A 19080-nucleotide genomic window follows, 5' to 3' on the forward strand; every position below is an offset into this window, starting at 1 on the left:
CAGAGCCGCAGCTGGATGAGGGTCATTCAGAAGGAGAACTGGATGGAGGGTCCTCCTATTTTGGGCAAGGGAGGGGAGGACGATCTAGTGATAGCGAGGCCGCAGGCTGCTGCTTGGTTGGTTGGTTGAAATCATCATCCATCCATTCCTCCCTTTCCATGATGGATCACCATATCTACTCACCATTTATCGATTGCCTACTAAGTGCTTGCACACCCACCAGGCACTGTGAGTGATGCAACACAATCCTTCCCTAATGCTTGAATCTGAGGTGTGAAGCAGCACACGTATGATTGGTTACCGGGAGGATGCTCAGACCCAGGAATTAGAAGTTACACTAATTTCAGTGCTGTCACAAGTTTGGCGGTACAGCCTAGGCTTAAGAGTAAATCCTGCTGGATATGCTTTTGGGTGGGTTATTTTCCTGTCTCTCCCTTTTTGTTTCTTAAAAATATATTTTATTTATTTATTTTTGTTCTAAGTTTATACACGACAGTGGGATGCATTTTGACACATCATACATAAACAGAGTGTAACTTCTCAATCTTCTGATTGTACATGATGTAGAGTTACACAGGTCGTGTAATTGTATATAAAGGGTAATGATTCCTTCTACTATCCTTCCTGCCCCACACCCCTTTCCTCCTTTCCCTCTCCTCTAATTCAAAAGAACTATTTTCTTCCCTGGGTATCGCCCCCCCTATTGTGAGTTAGCATCAGCATATCTGCCTTTGATTCTTTTGTCTCTCCCTTTTCTTGTTTACAGAGTAGGGACAGTAATAATACCTATGTCATAATTGGGAGGGTTTTTGTTTGTTTGTTTGTTTTTATACCAGGGATAGAATTCAGGGGTGCTCACCCAGCAGAGGTTAGCCTTGTATTGGGTTCCTCCTGCCTCAGCCTCCCTAGTGGCTGAGATTATAGGTGTGCACCACCATATCAGCCTATTAAGAGAATTTTTTAAAGTTACATCTGTAATGTGCATAGAACAATAGGGATGTGGAAGTCTCCATATAAATATGAAATATTGTTTTTATTTCAGTTTGGGTAAATCCTTATTCCTCTTTGGGTCTATTTTAATATCAAGGAGAAGGAGAGCAAGTTCAAAGAGAAAACTATGAAAACTCAATGGGGTAAGGAGGTTGTCTGTCCTTTTGATCAAGATGAACAATGATGGGGTACTGAGAACCCACACATTCTTCAAAAGACAAAACCTTTAGCAGATGTGTTTATGCATTGGGAATATTAAATATTAAATTAAAATATTAAATCATTTGGTCATTTATCTTGCCAACCTCTCAAAGGTAAGGGTGGCACTATTTTCATCTTTTTTTCCCCTAGTGCAGGTGCAATTAATGTTTGTTGACTGAATAATGGAAAACTATATTGAAAGCAAACCTAAAGTTTGTTTACAATGCATGCTACTTGGAAAGTGTTTTTCAAAATACCCTTATGCAGATGTCACCTTGAATATTGTGATTTAATAAGTTTGACATGGGGTCCAGGAATCTGTAGATTTTTTTTACCTGCCCCAGGTCATTCAGATGATCAACTGCATTTGAGAACCATTGATGTTAGAGGGCATATACTGCTTCTAGGATACCAGGCAGCGGGGGTTGGGGATCTTCTTACATGGAAAAGAGGAAACCAATGTGTTTTTTTTGTTGTTGTTTGTTTGTTTGTTTTTGTTTGTATCAGAGTTGGAACTCAGGGGGGCACTTAACCATTGAGCCACATCCTCAGACCCCCCACCTCTTAAGTTTTTTGGTTGTAGTTGAACACAATACCTTTATTTTATTTACTTATTTTTATGTGGTGCTAAGGATTGAACCCAGCACCTCGCACAAGCTAGGCGAGTGCTCTACCGCTGAGCCACAACCCCAGTCTCCCCAGCCCTTTTTTTATATTTTATTTAGAGACAGGGTGTCACTGATTTGCTTAGGGCCTCACTAAATTGCTGAGGCTGGTTTGAACTCAAAACTCTCCTGCCTCAGCTTCCCAAATTCTAGTATTTCAGGTGTAGTATATATAATCATAGGCCCAGCAGATGCCTATGATTTTATATATGTATATATGTACTGGAGATTGAACTCCAGAGTGTTCCACCACTGAGCTACATCCCTGGCCATTTTATTTTGAGACAGGGGCTAAGTTGCCCAGGCTGAACTTTAACTTTTGATCCTCCTGCCCCACCCTCAAGTAGCTGGGGTTACAGGGATGCATCACCACATCCACCAATTTTATTGAGCAAGGGAATCATATTACCATGCTCTCCAAGCTTGTGCTACTTAAAGTATGGTCTGTGGGCAAGCAGAATCTGCATTGCCTGGCAGTTCATTAGAAACACATAATCAGACCATAATTCTGGAACTACTAAACCAGAATTTGCATTTTAACAAGGTTCCAGTGATTTGTGCACACATTTAGGCAGTTGTTCTCAACCTTAATCACACAGAAGAAATGTTTGCGGAGCTTGCATTTATTTGTTTATTGTTACCAGCTATTGAACCCAGGTGCACTTAACCCCTGAGCCACATCCCCAGCATCCCCAGATCTTTTATTTTTTATTATTTATTGTATTTTTATTTTTTTATTTGGTCATAGTTTTTTATTGATTCTTTTCCATTTATATATGACAATAGATTTTTGTTGTTGTTTTTGCAGGGGTTGGGCACTTAACCACCGAACCACATGTCTAGTCCTTTCTCTAAACTACATTTTATTTTGAGATAGGGTCTCACTAAATTGTTTAGGCCATCACTAAGTTACTGAGGCTGACTTTGAACTTGCTATCTTCCTGCCTCTACCTCCCAAGCCACTAGGATTTCAGGAATGCCTCACTGCACCTGGCCAATAGAATTAATATTGAAATATTTATAGTTTTTTATTGTGAGACAGGGTCTCACTAAGTTGCTTAGAGCTTCATTAAGTTGCTTAGAGCCTCGCTAAATTGCTGAGATTGGCTTTGAACTTGTGATCCTCCTACCTCAACCTCCCATATTGGCATTACAGTGTGCACCATGGTGCCTGGGATTTTAGGAGGTTTTAAAATCCTGATGTCCTGTCCATACATCAAAGTAAATCAGAATTTCTGTGTATCAGTTTTTTTTAACCCCCACTCCCATCCCCCGTAATTCAGATGTGCAGAATTGAGAACCCTGCTCCAGGGACACCTAACTAAAATCATATAAGATGAATTGGAGAAGACCTGTTACAAATGTGTTGGAATAGACCTAACAAGAGGTGATGATACCCTGAAGAAAGAAAACATCCCAAGATTCATTTCAGTAAATGGATAGTATGCAAATCTCAACCTTTCCCGTGTTTGTTTTGATTGTAGTATTTTTTCTTCATCCTTTTGTATCTGCATTTGGGACATTCTTTTTGTTGCCACCATTTTTCATAAAAGAATGCAGCATTAAAGCCTTCAGGAGTCCAAAGGCTGAGGTGATTAAGGAAGGCACCTGTCCTTTAGGCTAGGGTGACTAGGATTCCAGGTTCAAGCACCATAACCTGGGATTAAACTTTATTAATTTATATATCTTTGACCACAATCTCTGTTCCACCAAAACAGATCCTTGTTAATACTGGAATCCTTCAGGAAAGATTTGGGCTATTAGGGAGAGCAGAGAACAGGAAACTTTTTACTGATTTAATAACAATGACCCAATAATCACAATAACGCTGACAACACTTATACAGCATTGCCTTATTAACTGACCAGACATAATTCAAGCATTGTTCAAATACTAATTCATTCGATCCTCATCATAACATTAAGGAATGGGATCTGTTTTTACATCCATTTTATAGGTGAGAAATTAAGGCACAGAACAGGAGAGAATTTTCCCAAAGTGACATGATTAATACGAAAGCAAAGGAGGCTGAGGTTGTGGCTCAGAAGCAAAGTACTTACCTACATGTGCAAGGCACTGGGTTTGAGTCTTAGCACCACATATAAATAAAATAAAGGTCCTTCAACAACTAAAAAAAATAGGAAGCATAGGTGGGCATGATCTCGGGGAAGATAATTTAGGGGTTCATCCTCCTAACCACCAAGATATGGTACTAACTGGACTAGATCTCCTAATATGTATACTATGTTTTGCATTTGTATCTCATACCACAGTAGAGAATATTAGAAGTTGTTTAGAGAAAAAAAGAAATTCTACTTTAAAAATCTTAATTGCCTGGGCTGGAGTTGTAGCTCATGGTAGAGCACTTGCCTCACTCTGTGTTTGATCCTCAGCACCACATAAAGATAAATAAATAAAGGACAAAAGAAAAAGGACCATATCTAACTTAAAAAAAAATCTTAATTGCCTATTATGTGTAGGCACAATGTTAAGTATGGGGACACTGAGAAAAAAAATAAGCCCCAACTCCAAGGGTCTGCTTCCACACTGTAAGGAGCATCTGCCATAGACATGCTGGGACATGCTGGGACTCACTAAGTTGCTGGCCATAAGGAACAGCAGCCATTGACATGCTTAGTCATGTCTGCTTGCAATTGATAAGGAGCTGTAAAGGACACTAGCTATAGGCAAGCTTAGCAATGACTGGTTACAATTGATAGGGAGCACAGCTCCATGGACGTGCACGAAGAACATGCCCAGTTGCAATTATATCACCTTGACTTTCACTGGGTGTAACTAATCACAAATGTACACCACCAACTTGGAACTGTATTTAAATTGCTTGTCCTGCCACCTTAAAGATTTTTTGTTCCAAGGACATCAGTGAGACTGGCCACCTTGCTGACTGTCCTGGACTGATTCCACCATTCTCTGACATCCAGCCATTGGCTGGAGAGAACCACCAGACAAGGACAAGTCTGCTCTTTGGGTAAGAGAAGTCACGTGGCATTGGAGGTATTTTGGGGCTTGTGGTTAGCCTAGGATTGTGTGATTTGCTTATAGTGTTTAATTAGCGTGCATTGAATTGTAGTTGGGGTGCTCCCGCACACCCAACACTTTTTGTATTAATTATTTATATTTGATGATTGGTGTGATTGAATATATACTGGCATTTAAAGACAATCCACCTCCGAGTAATTATTAATAGCACCACTTGCGACACACACACACACACACACACACACACAATCTATGGGAGCAGAGGAACCCCCAAAGATATACCAGGAGCATGCAAAGTACCCATAGAGGGGATCACTGCACCCAGAAATTTAGGCCTCAGGGCAGACTTTCTGATTTGAGACCTGGGGTTAATAAGTGCCTTCCCTAAATTGAACCAAAAATCCTTTGCCTTAGGAGCCCACAGTTGTACTCACCAGCTTTGAGTGAACTAAAGATTAAACAAAGAATGAAATAAAATTTGAAAAGCAACAGTAACAATCTTTTCCTGTTTTCTTTCCCCACTAACAATGATTGGTTGTTGCCCTTAGATTCTTATCTATAAATAGATGCTGAAGAAACTAACCAAACTTCCAGTCAACTTCCCTGGAATTATGGATTTCACAGAATCATACAGACATGAAAGTTAAATCTGTACTCACTTCCAGGTTAAACTCTGTGCAGCAAATGTCCCAGTCAATGGAACCTACAGAGATGGAACAATTAGGCTACAATTCTGTTTTTCATAAATATCATGGGCTGCTGGGTATGGCTGTGCATGCCTACCCTCCCAGTGACTCAGGAGGCTGAGGCAAGAGAATTATGAATTCAAAGCTAGCCTCAGCATTTAGCAAGACCCTGTCTCAAAATAAAAAAATAAATGTGGGGTGGGGGATATGCTGGGAATAATGTGGCTCAGTGGTTAAGCATCCCTGGATTCAATGCCGGGTACCAAAAACAAAAAAAAAAAACAACAACAAAAAAAAAACCAACCATGAGCCCTTGGATGAAAACCAGAGGTTTGGGGACAGTGCAAGAGACCAACTTTCAGCTCACTGATTTTAACTAGATTTTTATCCCCCTTCTTCTTCTCTCTCTCTCTCTTGCCTTTTTTTTTTTTTTTTTTTGGTGGAGTATAATTTATTCTAAATAGGGTCCCATTCTTGTGGTTGTGGATCTTTTTCTTGAGAAAGTAACTGCTACCAATAGCCTTTCTCCTACCTCATGGCATGAACTACAAGTCTTAGCGTAAGCCCTATTTAAACATCTGGAGGAGTCCACTCCTAAGGATTTATGTGTAGGTTTCCCATGAAGATGTTACTATTTGCAACAACTGTTTAATACTAATTCTAGTTTTTCCCCATTCACCATTACCCAGGGGTGCTTTACCACTGAGCAACATCCCCAGTCCCTTTTATTTTGAAACAGGGTCTTGCTACATTTCTGAGTCTAGAACTTCAATCCTCCTGTCAGTCTCCAGAGTCACTGGGATTACAGGTTTGTGTCACTATGCCCAGATGTGTAGCTGCTTAAGTTTTTATTCAACTAAGAGAAAACACAAGGATGCCTTGTCTGCATCTCAACCTTCTTCATATATATGGTTATGAAATTTACTCTGCCTTAAATTTCTAAGGCTTCATGTTGTGAATAAGTTATAATTAATGTTCAGGACATCTGAGATAAGAGAGATTCGCCTCAGCTCCACCTCTGGGGTCTCTGGAGTCTCTGAGTGACTTGGTCTTAAATATTCACCATTGTCCCACTTACAAAATGAGGAAAATAATTCTTGCCTACTGTGCCCCAAGATAGTTGTATCCCAAGAAGTAAGAACTCTGAACTCGTCAGGGCCCTGTGTTAACGTAGGCCATCTTTAGCTTCCCCTTTGGGGGCAATACACTTCATGTACCAATTTGAATCATTCTTCTCACCCCATTTCTTTATATGCACTCATATCCCCTCCCCTTTCCCACTCCTCACAACGAAAAGGCACAACACCGTAATCCAAACCTCTTCTACCAATGATGACATAGTTTATATCATCACTATACAGATTTATTTAGAAACCGAGAGATTCCTTTGGGTCTCAACAGTTTCCTGGATATGCAGTCTTTAAAAAAAGAAAAAAAGGGACCATTTCTGGGATAGCTTCATGTTATAGCTCTACACACTGGCCCACAAAGGAGACTCTAGAGATAATATTCCCAAAAAAGTCAGCAGACTCCCAGCCTGAGAGGGAACTCTGGAAGTATTTCACACTTTGGCATTTTTTCCTTTTTTTTTTTTTTAAGAAGATAAAATATTACAGAGACATCTTCAAAATTCACACCTGAGTTAAACATCTTTCTGGAAAATTCCACATTAAGAAGAGAAGAACATAATGTAAAACCAGGAAAGCACTATGTACAGGTTGCCAACAACATTTGTGTGTTTGCTCTTGGGTTCTTCCTTTTATGTAGCCAGGAGAAAGAGGGAGGTGGGCTAAGGAGAAACACGGGGAAAGAGAGGGAGAGCAAGTGCTCTTGAACTCTGGAGTAGATGTGAGCCAACAGAAGAGCACCAGGGGGCAGAGCAGCATGCCCAGGGGACAGATGGTGGCTCAGCCATCTGTAGAGAGGAAGGTACTTGGAGAATGCAAGAATGGATGGAGCTGGCTGGGTGTGGCACATGCCTGTAATCCCAGCAACTTGGGAGGCTGAGGCAGGAGGATCACAAGTTCAAGACCAGCCTGGGCAACTTTGTGAGATCCTGTCTCAAAATTAAAAATAAAAAAGAACTAGCGATATAGCTCAGTTTTGTAGAGTTCCCCTGGGTTCAATCCCCAGTATCCCCCACCCAAGAGAGAGAGAGAGAGAGAGAGAGAGAATGGATCTATTTGTAGAAAGAAAGAAGGGTGAACTTAAAAAGAAAATAGGGTGAAATGGTGAATCACTGGGAAAACTACTAAACAGAGAAACCATCAGGCTTTGGTAGAGACAGGATTCAAATCTTTCCACGGATTTTGGGATCAGTTTGGGATTGTGGCTAAGTTCAAAATCAAAACCATTGTCTCTGGCAGTATGGCACACCAGGCAAATGGCTGTCCCCAGAATCCCATGGATGAGTTGGAGAATAATGACAAGAAGTCCTTTTCTCTGAAGGACTATTGCCTTGGTGAAGTCATGGTAGAAGCTCAGGGCACAGGCAAAGACGGTGAAAACGGAAATCTCCTGGGAGGGAGATGTATTTCAAGAGCATTAGAGTCAGCACATGGCTCTATCACAGTTTGGCTCTCTGGAAGCCCTTGCTCCTGAAGAAGGCAAGAGTCTGGGTTCACTCATAGTGGGGCTTTTCTTCCACGCTTCTGAAAGTAATCTGTCCACATAGAGAGGGAGTGGCTCCCTTCCTTGGGGGTAGGGGGTCATACAGGGCCAGGTGCAGCAGGAGGAATGTTCTGGTCTCAGTGGAGGTAGGTGGGATGATTCCATCGGTACCAAGATCTGGAAGGAAGAAGGAAACAGGTCTATCATAAAGTAACTAATGTGCTTGGAAAAGATGGAAATGGGACCGACCGCTAACACATACAGGGATTTTTCTGGGGTGAAATGAAAATGTTCTGGAACTAGGTAATGGTAATGGTTGAATGACCTTGGCACTACACAAAAAAACCTCACTGAATTGTATACTTTCCAATATGTCTCATACCTCAAAGTAATTTTGTAAAGCTCCTAATAATATATTATTTGGTGTTCTCTCTCTCTCTCTCTCTCTCTCTCTCTCTCTCTCTCTCTCTCTCTGGTACCAGGGGAATTCCAGCTTTGGGGACTACACCACAATTGGCCAGTAAAAGCCGACTGTCTTGTCAGCTTGGATTGGGACAAGCAGATGCATCTCTTCCTACAAGTTCAGGTCTGGAACCTAGAGTCCAACTTTCAAATCTCTATTTTGTTCTTAACTAGGACACACTCTCAAGGCATATGCTCTGAGAATCCTTTCTAGAGTAGATTCTTTGGCTCACGAACCAAAGCCCTGGAGGCTGCTGTCCCCACTGCTGCCCAGGCGGCAGTGGGAATAGGGGTTGGCATCACCTCCCTCCTTCCTGGTGTCATCCATGCCTAAAGCCCAGGGTGTTCTTTGTGCTTAAGCTCTTGGCTCGCGTCAGAACATCCTGAGAACCAGGTTCCTGACACGGACCAGCGTGCCCCTAAGCCCAGCAGAAGACCTGGCCCTTTCTGACAGGATGGCTTGGAAATTTCCATTGTCCAAGTGAGGATGGAAATTTTGGCTTTGTTGACATCAGCTCCTTCCTAGGACAGCTCCCTGGCTGCAGTTTAATTTTAAAATCCCTGCTCCCTAGGGATGTGGTCCAGTCTAGTTGTCCACTCTGTCCTCTCCCTGCCAGCCCATTCCTCTGTTCCAGTCCTGTGACAAGCTCTCTGTCCCAAGGCACTGGTCCAACTCCTCACGTGCCCCTGGGCTTGCCGGCTGCCTCTGCACTCTCCCCCTGGGTCTTACCCTGAGGAGTTAAAGCTGGAGGAGGAGTTCATGGCTGCTTTGGAGTTATTTTGAGACGCAGTGGGACTGCTGGCGTGGAGTCCTGAGCCAGGAGACGAAGGCCTGCTGTTGTTCCCAGGGGAACAGGATGACGTTACTAAGGACAAGGAGAGGCAAAAATAGAGGGAAATGAATGCTGTTGGATCCTGGGACCTTGTGATATAGCCTTTTTAAAACTTGACTTCCTGGTATATCCCCAAAGGGACCTCACCCTTCCCTTACCCATCTGCCCACTTCCTATCGCATTAGCATCAATGTCCACCCATTGGCCTGACCTGTCCCCAGAGAGACTCTGATGGCAGATGCTCTCTGCAGCCCAGGCCCTCAAGAGCAGTGTGGCTGGTTCTGCAAGTTCAAGACTTGCCAAATCAAGGAGGATAGTTGCCAAAATCATCCTACTTCACGACACACCCTGGGCTGGGCATCTGTAGCCCTAGACCAAGAGGCGAGAGAGGAAAAAGAATAAGAAACATAGGAAAAGAAGAGAGGAGGAAATAAAGAGAAGCACACAGGGAAAAAGAGAACCCAAGCACATAACTAATGACTCTAGTTTTCCCCTCTCCACCCAAGAAAAGGCATGTGATCTGCTTGAAAGAGTGCTGAACCAGGAGAAAGGGGACTTGAGTCTCATCTTGGTCCTGGGTCATTTACTGAGCAGTTCTGTGGCCTGTGCCAACCTGTTTCACTTCCATAAACTCTTTTTTGTCCTCTGTAAAATAGCAGATTTGGACTAAATGGAATTCTTGTGTTTGGGTTTCCCAAACTGTGTTCCATGTATAGGGTGACCTACATTTTACCATCAAACTAAGACACTTTTAAAAATGGAAGAGAGAGCTTGGTGACTTAGGAGATTGAGGCAGGAGAATCACAAATTCAAAGCCAGTCTCAGCAACTTAGTGAAGCCCTAAACAACTTAGCAAAACCCTGTCTCAAAATATAAGAAAAAACAAAATAGACTGGGGATGTAGTATTAAGCTCCACCGGGTTCAATCCCTCGTTCTCTGAAATGCTACAGGTAATTTTTGAAAAATAGAATCCTGTTAAAAATTAGTTTGAGCCAGGTGTGGTGACACACACCTCTAATCCTAATGACTTGGGAGGCTGAGGCAGGAGGATTGCAAGTTTGAGTCAGCCTCAGCAACTTAGCAAGACCTTGTCTCAAAATAAAAAATAAAATTAGTAATGGAAAACCCTGCCTTCCTTTGGCCTTCTCTACAGCTCATTTTTCAATGTAGTATGTGTTTGATTGCTGAGAAGTACTGCCATTAAAACAAACACATTTGTCTAAACTTTTCTTACCCAGAACTTTCCAGATTTATTTGATCATGGAATCCTGTTCTCGGCATGGATTTTAATGTCCCTTGAAGTGCATTTATGGGATGCTAGTTCTCCTTTAGATAACAGGATATTAGAACTAAAAGGAATCCTTTCTGGTTCTAATATCCTGTTATCTAAAGGAATTATGGAGCTATCTAGAAACATTATTTTTAAGCTCACCTGTTCCAGGCATGGTGCTGTGGACAGGAGGGACAGTGAGGGGGCCCAAAGTCCCTGAGGGAGAGACCTGAAAGGCAAGAGAGGCTGTAAGTATCCACTCCCACTACCTTTTCCAACCTTGGGTCCTACTCCCAACATGCTGGGTTCCAGACTGCAGAAACCAAGGCTTGACTTCATTGATTTCCTATTCCCCAAACCTACACCCCATTCTTCTTATAAGAAGGCTTATGGACCACGTACTGCCCCATCCAGCTCTAGCCCTGGTCTGTTCTGGAAGCTCCCTGGTCCTGACACCCTGCCTTCCCCCACACTGCTGTGCCTCAGCAAGGTTTCTTTGACATTGCCAGCCTGAAGGTGCCTTACCTGAGTGTCCTGGTGGTGAAAGGAGCAAGCCTCATGGCTATGCTTAGGCAGATGCTGCCAGCTGCTGCCTCATTTCCAGTTCCCACTTCTCCCTTCCTGAGAAAACCCTGCCTGAGTTCAGGGCAGTGGAGTGCAGCCCTAGCAACCCTGCTTCTGGCCAACGCCCCCTGATGGGTGAATGCACCACAGATTCTCCAGAGACAACAGGAGGAGTTGAATGTTGATCTCTGGAGCTTTTTATTTTGCCCTGGATACTCTGTAGCATCATCAAGTCTGAGATTAGAAAGGGACTTAAGATAACTGAGTTTGAGCTCCCCCTCACTGTCACTACCCTAGAACAAGATATAACAGAATGGATGGATCTGGGCGGAAGACCTGGCCCCTCATCCATCATCTGCATGAGTCCAGGCAAGTTATTCAACCCCACTGAGATTCAGTTTTCTCATCTATAAAATAGCAGGAACATCTCCCTGATATTTTCTTTTAATTAAGATTTAATGAGATAATGCCCATAAAGCTTCCAACCCAATGGCTGCCAAAGAGGGCCAGCTTGTTAAAGGTTAGTTTCCTTCCTTCCTAAAGGAAAATGCTCTCTACCGATGCACACCTCTAGATGGTTTTCAACTCGTCTTTTGAGCTGAACTCTGCATGCTTTCACTCCCCGCTCCTTCTCAAGCTGACGCGGGAGCTCTAACCAGAGTTTTCAACGGATATTGACAGACAGTTCTGCCAGGGGCCTGTGATGTGATACTCCTCCCCTCCTCGGTTTAGAACAGCCTGTCCTAACAGGATGCAGCATGTTCTCATTTCCTAATTAATCAGCAATGGTTCTCGCCTCTTGCATTTACCTTTCCTTTTACAATGAGCCTCCTCAGTAGGCTGGGGATCTGAGGAGGGTGGAGACAGGCTGGGGCACAGTTTGGGAGGGGTGGCCCAGTGCTGAGAGATATAATCAGTAATCTCCCTCCTTGCTGCCACACCTGAGAAATTTGTTGTTGTTATTTTCAAATAAATAATAATGTTTTTAGTCATTGTGATCCGCTCCCAGCTCCTGTCTCCTTCTGAAGCCAGGCTGTGCATTTGCAAACATACAGACATATATATGTTGCCCGCCCCTTTTTCTGTACTGGGGATTGAACCCAGGGTCTCATGTACACATGCACCCTACCCCTGGCCCTTTTATTTTGAAACAGGGTCTCACTACGTTGCCTAGGCTGACCTTGAACTTGCAGTCCTCCTACCTCAGTCTCCTGAGTAGCTGGGGTGGTAGTGTATAGCACTGCACCTGGCTCCATTTTATTGTTTATAAATATGGTAACCAAAATTATGCCCACACTAGTGTGCACCATTTTGTCTTTTTCCTTTTTCTAAATTAACTATATATTTTGGAGATCATTTCATATCAGAAGCAGAAGAAACCATGTCCTTGTCTTGTGGAGACAGGGGATAAAGAGAAGGACATCACGTGTACGTGTGTTATCATGTGTGTGTGACCTGTGGCTGCAGGCCTCGTGAGGGCAGGGCAATGCCTGTGCAGTTCTCTGCTGTATCACTAGTGCCTTCACCCAGGCCTGGGAGTTGCAGATCCTCAAAAAAATGTGATCAGGGAATGACAATAACAAATGAAGCTCACTCACCCCTCCTCCCATGTTGGTGCCCTGGGTGGAAGTGAACCACTGTGAGACCTGTCTCCTACATTTTCTAACCAAAGCCCCATCTTCAAAAGTCCCAAAGCTCTTATGGCATGGACCAAGTTCCTTAAATGGCTTCCAATGCCCTACAAACACCCACTCCTGCCTCCCACTCCAGCCTCCTCATTCACACTGTTTTGCTCCTGGGCTTCCCCCATTCCAAACTTTATGATTCCTCTTCTCTCCATCCCTGCCAGACTTAGGGCCTTTGAATATACTCTCTCCTCTGCCTAAAATGTTCTTTCCTATGGTTGCTCCTGCCTAAACCCCCCAACTCAGACACTTTTCCCCATTCATATCAATAGTGCCATTCTTTTTAATGCGGTCCGTTTAAACATCATTTCTCAGGGAAGCCTTTGACATCCTGGATGAGGTGAGTCCTTAAACACCTGCACATCCTCTTTCACACCCATCACAACAGCATTTATTCAGTGTGTTTTCTGTAAGCAGGAATCACATGTATGTTGTACACCATGGTATCCCCAGTACCAAGCATGCAGTGAATACTTGAAGAAGCAATGATGAATGGCTACCATGTTATTTCCAACTTAAAATATTCAGCGGTTCCTTGTGGCTTTCAGGGTAACGCAGAATCCATGACACATCATTTTCCAGCCCTCACCAACCTTTCTAATTTTTAATCGCAAACCCTTGGCTGGAGCCAGACTGAAATATGTGTGATTCCCCAAAGGCGTCATGCTGTTTTATAACTGCAGGGCTTCTCGCAAGCTGCTCCTTCTCTTGCATGCAGTTAATTCCTAATCTCTTTACTCTCCAGGACCCCATTCTGATTTAAGTGACTTTCACATGTGTTCCTGTGACTCGCCTACAGGCTCGCCCCTGTTCACACCTCCCACACCACCTGCTTGCAATTTCTTGGACTTTTCTGGCACTTCCTTCTCAATTTCTGTCCCTGGTTCTCTGCTGGGGGTATGAGAGGTACCTCTTTACTCCCTCCATACAAGCTTCACAGGGAAACATCTCTCTCCCAGGATTTCAAGCTTGGCCCGTGTGCTTGTGACTGCCCTGTTCAGGTCTCCATCCCAGCTTCTCTTCTGACCTCCAGACCCATCATTCCAGTGCCCAGGGACATTCTTGCTTAGATCATCATGATGTACAAAGCGAAACCATCACTTTTCCCCACTCCCAAACCAGCTCCTCTCCACTGTTCAGTTTCCCACAGGGCACTGCTATCTACCCCTGCCCCAGCCCAGCCTGAATGCTCAGAGTCTCCTCAAGTTTCTCTGTCCTTCCTCACCCTTCCTGCTCCCAGCCAGCATTTGATTTATTAACCACAACCTTCGGCTTCTCATTCGAATCTCTTTTGTACCACGACTTGCTTCACCCTCATTTCTCCTCTGTTGGATAACTGCGCTCACATCCTGTCTGTTCTCTCTACAGTGAATATTGTATCCCTCAAGCCACCCTTTATCCTGCAGTAAGAGCCATCACTTGGAGCCAATGCCCTGCTTGAAATTCTTCAATGATTCTCCCAAACCTTCACTTCTTTTTTTTTCTTTTTTCTTTTTCTCTCTTTCTTTTTTTATACCAGGGATTGAACTCAGGGGCACTCAACCATTGAACTACATCCTAAGCCCTATTTTGTATTTTATTTAGAGACAGGGTCTTCCTGAGTTGCTTAGGGCCTCACTTAGTTGCTGAGGCTGGCTTTGAACTCGCAATCCTCCTGCCTCAGCCTCCCAGCAAACCTTCATTTAAGTCCACACACCATCCTTCATTATCTGGCCCCCGCTGATCAACCCAGACTTGTCTTTCAACGCTCCTCCTCTTGGAACCATTCGCAGTTGGGTGAATGAGCCATATGATCTGCTCCACATGGCTGCTCTCCTGCTCTCCCCCGAGAGCTCCGCCTCACACTTCCCCGCCTCTCATTCCTTCCTGCCCTTGTAGACTGAGCGCAGGTATTAATGATCTCCTTGGAGAAGTGTCCCTAACCGTCACCTCCCAAGGTCTGTTAGTAAGTGCTAGAGAAATGATCATGTTGTTGTTCATTGTTTGTTCATCTGTCTGCCTCCTCTGCTAGGCAGCGAGGTCCTCTGGGACAGGGAACAAATGGTATTTATCTTTTCATGGTTAGAAAAAGATAACCAGCTCTCAGCACAAAGGCCAACATACAGTAGGTGGTCAACAGATGTTTGGTGAAAACTCAATAGTGGTATAATTTTTATGAAAATGCTGTGTCTCACCTGATAAGGCTGATTTTTTTTTCAATTTTGATTATTGGTGCATTATAATTATATATGATGGTGGAATTTGTTTTACATAGCCATACATATAACACCATGTAACAACATAATTTGGCCGACATCATTCCCCAGTATTTCCCCTTTTCCTCTCTCCTCCCTCTCCTTGGTCCCTTTCCTCTACTGATGGCCCTTCTATTTTCATGAGATCCTCTCCCACATTTCTTTTCCTTTTTCCTCTCTAGCTTCCACATGAGAGAAAACATATAACTCTCGACATTCTGAGTTGGCTTACTTCCCTTAACAATGTTGTCGAGTTCCATCCATTTTCCTCAAATGACGTAATTTCATTCTTCTTTATGGCTGAATAAAACTCCATTATATAGGTATACCACATTTTCTTTATCCATTCATCTACTGATGGACACTAGCTGGTTCCACAGTTTGGCTACTGTGAACCGTGCTGCTATAAACATGGGTGTGCAGGTATCACGATAGTGTGCTGATTTTAATTTTTTAGGATAAATACTGAGGAGTGGTCCAACAAGGCTGAATTTCAACCACAGTAGATGCTAGAAGACCCAAGGACATCATCATCTTCAACTTTCTTGACCTTCAACCATCACCGCCCCAGAGATAGGGGAGAAAAGCTTCTCCCCTGCCATGCAGGTCCCGTGTTCCCCTATCCTCCAAATTTCCACATATATTCCTGGAACTCCAAATTATTCCCACCCTGACTTCTCCCTTGAACATGAGTCACAGACTTAACTCCCCAGTTCCTCTTGGATGCCTAGTAGCATGTCCAACTCAATAAAACCACCCTAAATTCTCAAGTTCTTTTGTCCCTCAAGCCTGCTTTTCCTCCCATCTTCATTTCTAAAGCTAATGGGGCCTCCCAACCAGCTGCGCAGTTTCCAAAACCTTTAAAGTCACCTTTGCTCCTTTCCTCACAGTCCCTACTGAGTCATTGGCCCATCCTGTTGGCTCCACAGCTGAAGTTTATGCAAAGTCCTACCGTGTCTCACCCCTGTCGCCATGGCTACCACTCTAGCCAAGCCTCCACCTCTCTCAGGCTGATGACCATAATTCTTCTCGCCTCCACCCAGGTCACTCTCCACGCAGAAGCCCATGTCAATCCGCTCAGACTTCCCTGCCGGACTCTCCGACCATCTCTCGCTTTATTGAAACTAGAATCTCATGTCCTTTGGTGGACTCCGAGACCCTGGGGAGTCTGCTCCCTGCTACTTCTCCCAGCTACTCCGTGGCCTCCTTCCCTTCTCTCCTCGCTCTGCCCCAGGCACAATGGCTTCCTTGCTGCTCCTGGAACATGTGGCATCTTTTACTTGTTGGCCCTCTGCCTGGGTCCCTCTTTCCCCCAGATATCCACGTATTTCATTTCCTCGCAACACTTAGAGCTCTGCTCAAATGCTACCTTAACAAAGAGGTCCTCGCTAATCCCACTCTTAAAAATCCTCCCACCCATCACTTTACACCCCATTGCCCTTCTGGTCTTCTTTATGTTATATATTACACTCAGTAACTCCTTGCTTATTTATGTACTGCATATCCTGCGCCCCACCAACCACCACCTTCCCAGGGTGCAGGTGACTTTGTGTCGCCCCCACCCCCCACCATCCCCCTGCACTGCCCACAAGTACCTGGCAGGCAACTTGGTTCCTGGCCACTTACCATTCGGGAGCTGTAGACAGGTGACTTGATGGGTGTGGCCACAGGGCAGTTGATTCGCTTCTCCTTCTGGCGTCGGTTGCAGAACCAGACCCTCACCACCTCCTTCTCCATGGACAGCTGCTCTGCAATCATGGAGATCTCTTCTGAGCTGGGTTTAGGGTTCTACAGGGATGAAGGGACAGAACGTGATCAGCAGAAGGGAACAGGATCAAGAATCAGGGATGAGGGATAGATGTTCCAAAGAAGCAGGATTGAACAATATATGGATCAGAAGCTTTAGAGTCAGTTCTAGGATGGGATCCTCTTAATCACTACACATTATGTGTCTTTGGGAAACTTTATTACCCTATCTGAGCTTCAGTCTTATCTATGAAATAAGAACAATAATGCCCATCATGGAGGGTTACGGTGAGGATTAAATGAGAAAATGTGTATAAATTGCCAAGCAAAGAACTGACAGAGTAGAGGCTCCATAACAGCAGGTCTCGGCTCTCGCTCCTTCCCTCAGGAGCAGCTCTGAGGACAGAGGTCCAGGGTGAGCTACGTGGGGTGGGGAGCAGAATCCCCATGCTTTCTCAGAACCTGATATCCTTCCCCTTGTCATCTCTTACAAGGAGAGGAGGAAGCTAAAACTCGTGCCCTTGTCACGTCTTCAGGGTAGCTGTGCAAGAATATGAGGTCATCATGCTCCTTCAGGCCCCGCCACCCAGGTCTGTTTTTATGTTTTGGTGCTGGGAATTGAACCCAGACTCCGAGGCACTCAACCACTGAACCACATTCCTAGCCCTATATATATTCTATTTAGAGACAGGGTCTTTCTAAGTTGTTTAGGGCCTCATTAAGTTGCTGAGACTGGCTTTGAACTTGTAATCCTCCTGTCTCAGCCTCCCAAGCAGCAGGGATTACAGGCTTGTGCCATCAACCCAGCTCCAGTCTGTGGTTGAGCCCCTCTCTCCACACTTCTGCAACCACCCTATACTGTCCCGTTCTGCGAAGGGAATGCCAGCTTTGGGAATCCTGCCAGCAGGATGCAGCCATCAAGTCCCTGCGCCAAATGCACTGGGGGATCTGCTAGCGGGGTGGCAATCTCAGGCTCAGGCCTATAAGTTTGGGTGAGAGCCTGGGCCTCAGAGGTGGGTGGTACCAAGCATGGCTCTGAGAGATCCTGGCTGGAAGCTCTTGGGCTTCTGTTCCCTGGCTCCCGGTGGGGTCCATAGCTTCCACATGCTTTTGTCACAAAAGTTCATAAACACATATAATATAATAACAAGTGCACAATATGGTCACAAGCACTTAAATGTGCACAGGAAAAGGGAATAGAAGAACATGTATTCAGATAGCACTGGAGGGTACATTTTTTCTTTCTATTTCTTTCCCTGAATTTTCCAGATTGTTTAGGATGAAACTTTATTATCTTTCTAATTTGAAAAATGCAAAATTTATCTTTAAAAAGATGGAGTTTATATAGGACACCCTGATTTTTTACCTTTACCCTGATGGACACAATCTCCTGGGACTCTATATTCCTCCTAGTGAGAGGGACAACAGATTCCAAATAAATGCCAGAACACAAAGGTTCAGTGGTGGGGAGATGCTTCTGGAACCCTAGATGAAGGGCAGCCTTCCACTCAAATCCCAGGGCACTTGGAGACAGAAGATGATGTGACAGGTGTGCTGGGGAAAGAGCTAGTGCCCAGGGCCCAGCCTCCCAGCCCTGTGGTGCCTCCTCGTCCACCTGAGCAGGCCGGCCCACCCATTCTCACAGAGGGGGCTGCTCACATCTTGAAATCTCTTCTCCAGAGTCAGGCGGATATTGGTCTCGATGCTGGTCCGTTTCTTCCTCTTCCTGCCAAACACTTCGCTGAGGGTGGGGTAGGAGTTAGGTGTGCTCACTGAGGGGTCTGACGGAGAGGACTCTGAGGGAGGCACAGGAGCAAGAGAAGCTCAGAGAAGGGGATGCACAGGGAGTCAGGCCCTGCCACGGTAGACTCGAGGTCCAACAGCCCTTCCCAGTGGGTTCTGCAGTAGCTCTTTCAGGACAGGCCCCCTCCCGCAACAGGGGACCCAGAACAGACCAAGATCCTGCTTCTTCTCGTTGCTCTGGGCAAAGGTCCTCCTGCCTCTCACCACAGTCTCCAGTGTTTGCGGTCATGGTTCAGGGAAGTCCGGACATGAGCGGCATGTGTGGGTGTGAGTGGGCACGGGCAGAGCTCCAAGTAACATTGGCGACTTTGTTTCTTAGAGATATGTCTG

At 44.6% G+C, this 19080-nt stretch overlaps 1 protein-coding gene across 1 annotated transcript in view; it reads right to left on the bottom strand.

The window, feature by feature from the left end:
- Positions 1-8289: 8289 nt before the first annotated feature.
- The window catches only part of Pou2f3 (POU class 2 homeobox 3), a 79426-nt gene continuing 68635 nt past the window's right edge, over positions 8290-19080 (bottom strand). Inside the window, exons 9-13 of the mRNA XM_076843683.2 lie at positions 18607-18743; positions 16828-16989; positions 10881-10947; positions 9345-9480; positions 8290-8329 (exon numbers count right to left, since the gene is read on the bottom strand). Of these exons, the coding sequence (XP_076699798.1) occupies positions 8290-8329; positions 9345-9480; positions 10881-10947; positions 16828-16989; positions 18607-18743 (542 nt within the window). The remainder of the gene's footprint in view (positions 8330-9344; positions 9481-10880; positions 10948-16827; positions 16990-18606; positions 18744-19080) is intronic.

This window comes from Callospermophilus lateralis, chromosome 2 (assembly GCF_048772815.1).
Source record: "Callospermophilus lateralis isolate mCalLat2 chromosome 2, mCalLat2.hap1, whole genome shotgun sequence".
In the NCBI taxonomy this organism is placed as follows: domain Eukaryota; kingdom Metazoa; phylum Chordata; class Mammalia; order Rodentia; family Sciuridae; genus Callospermophilus; species Callospermophilus lateralis.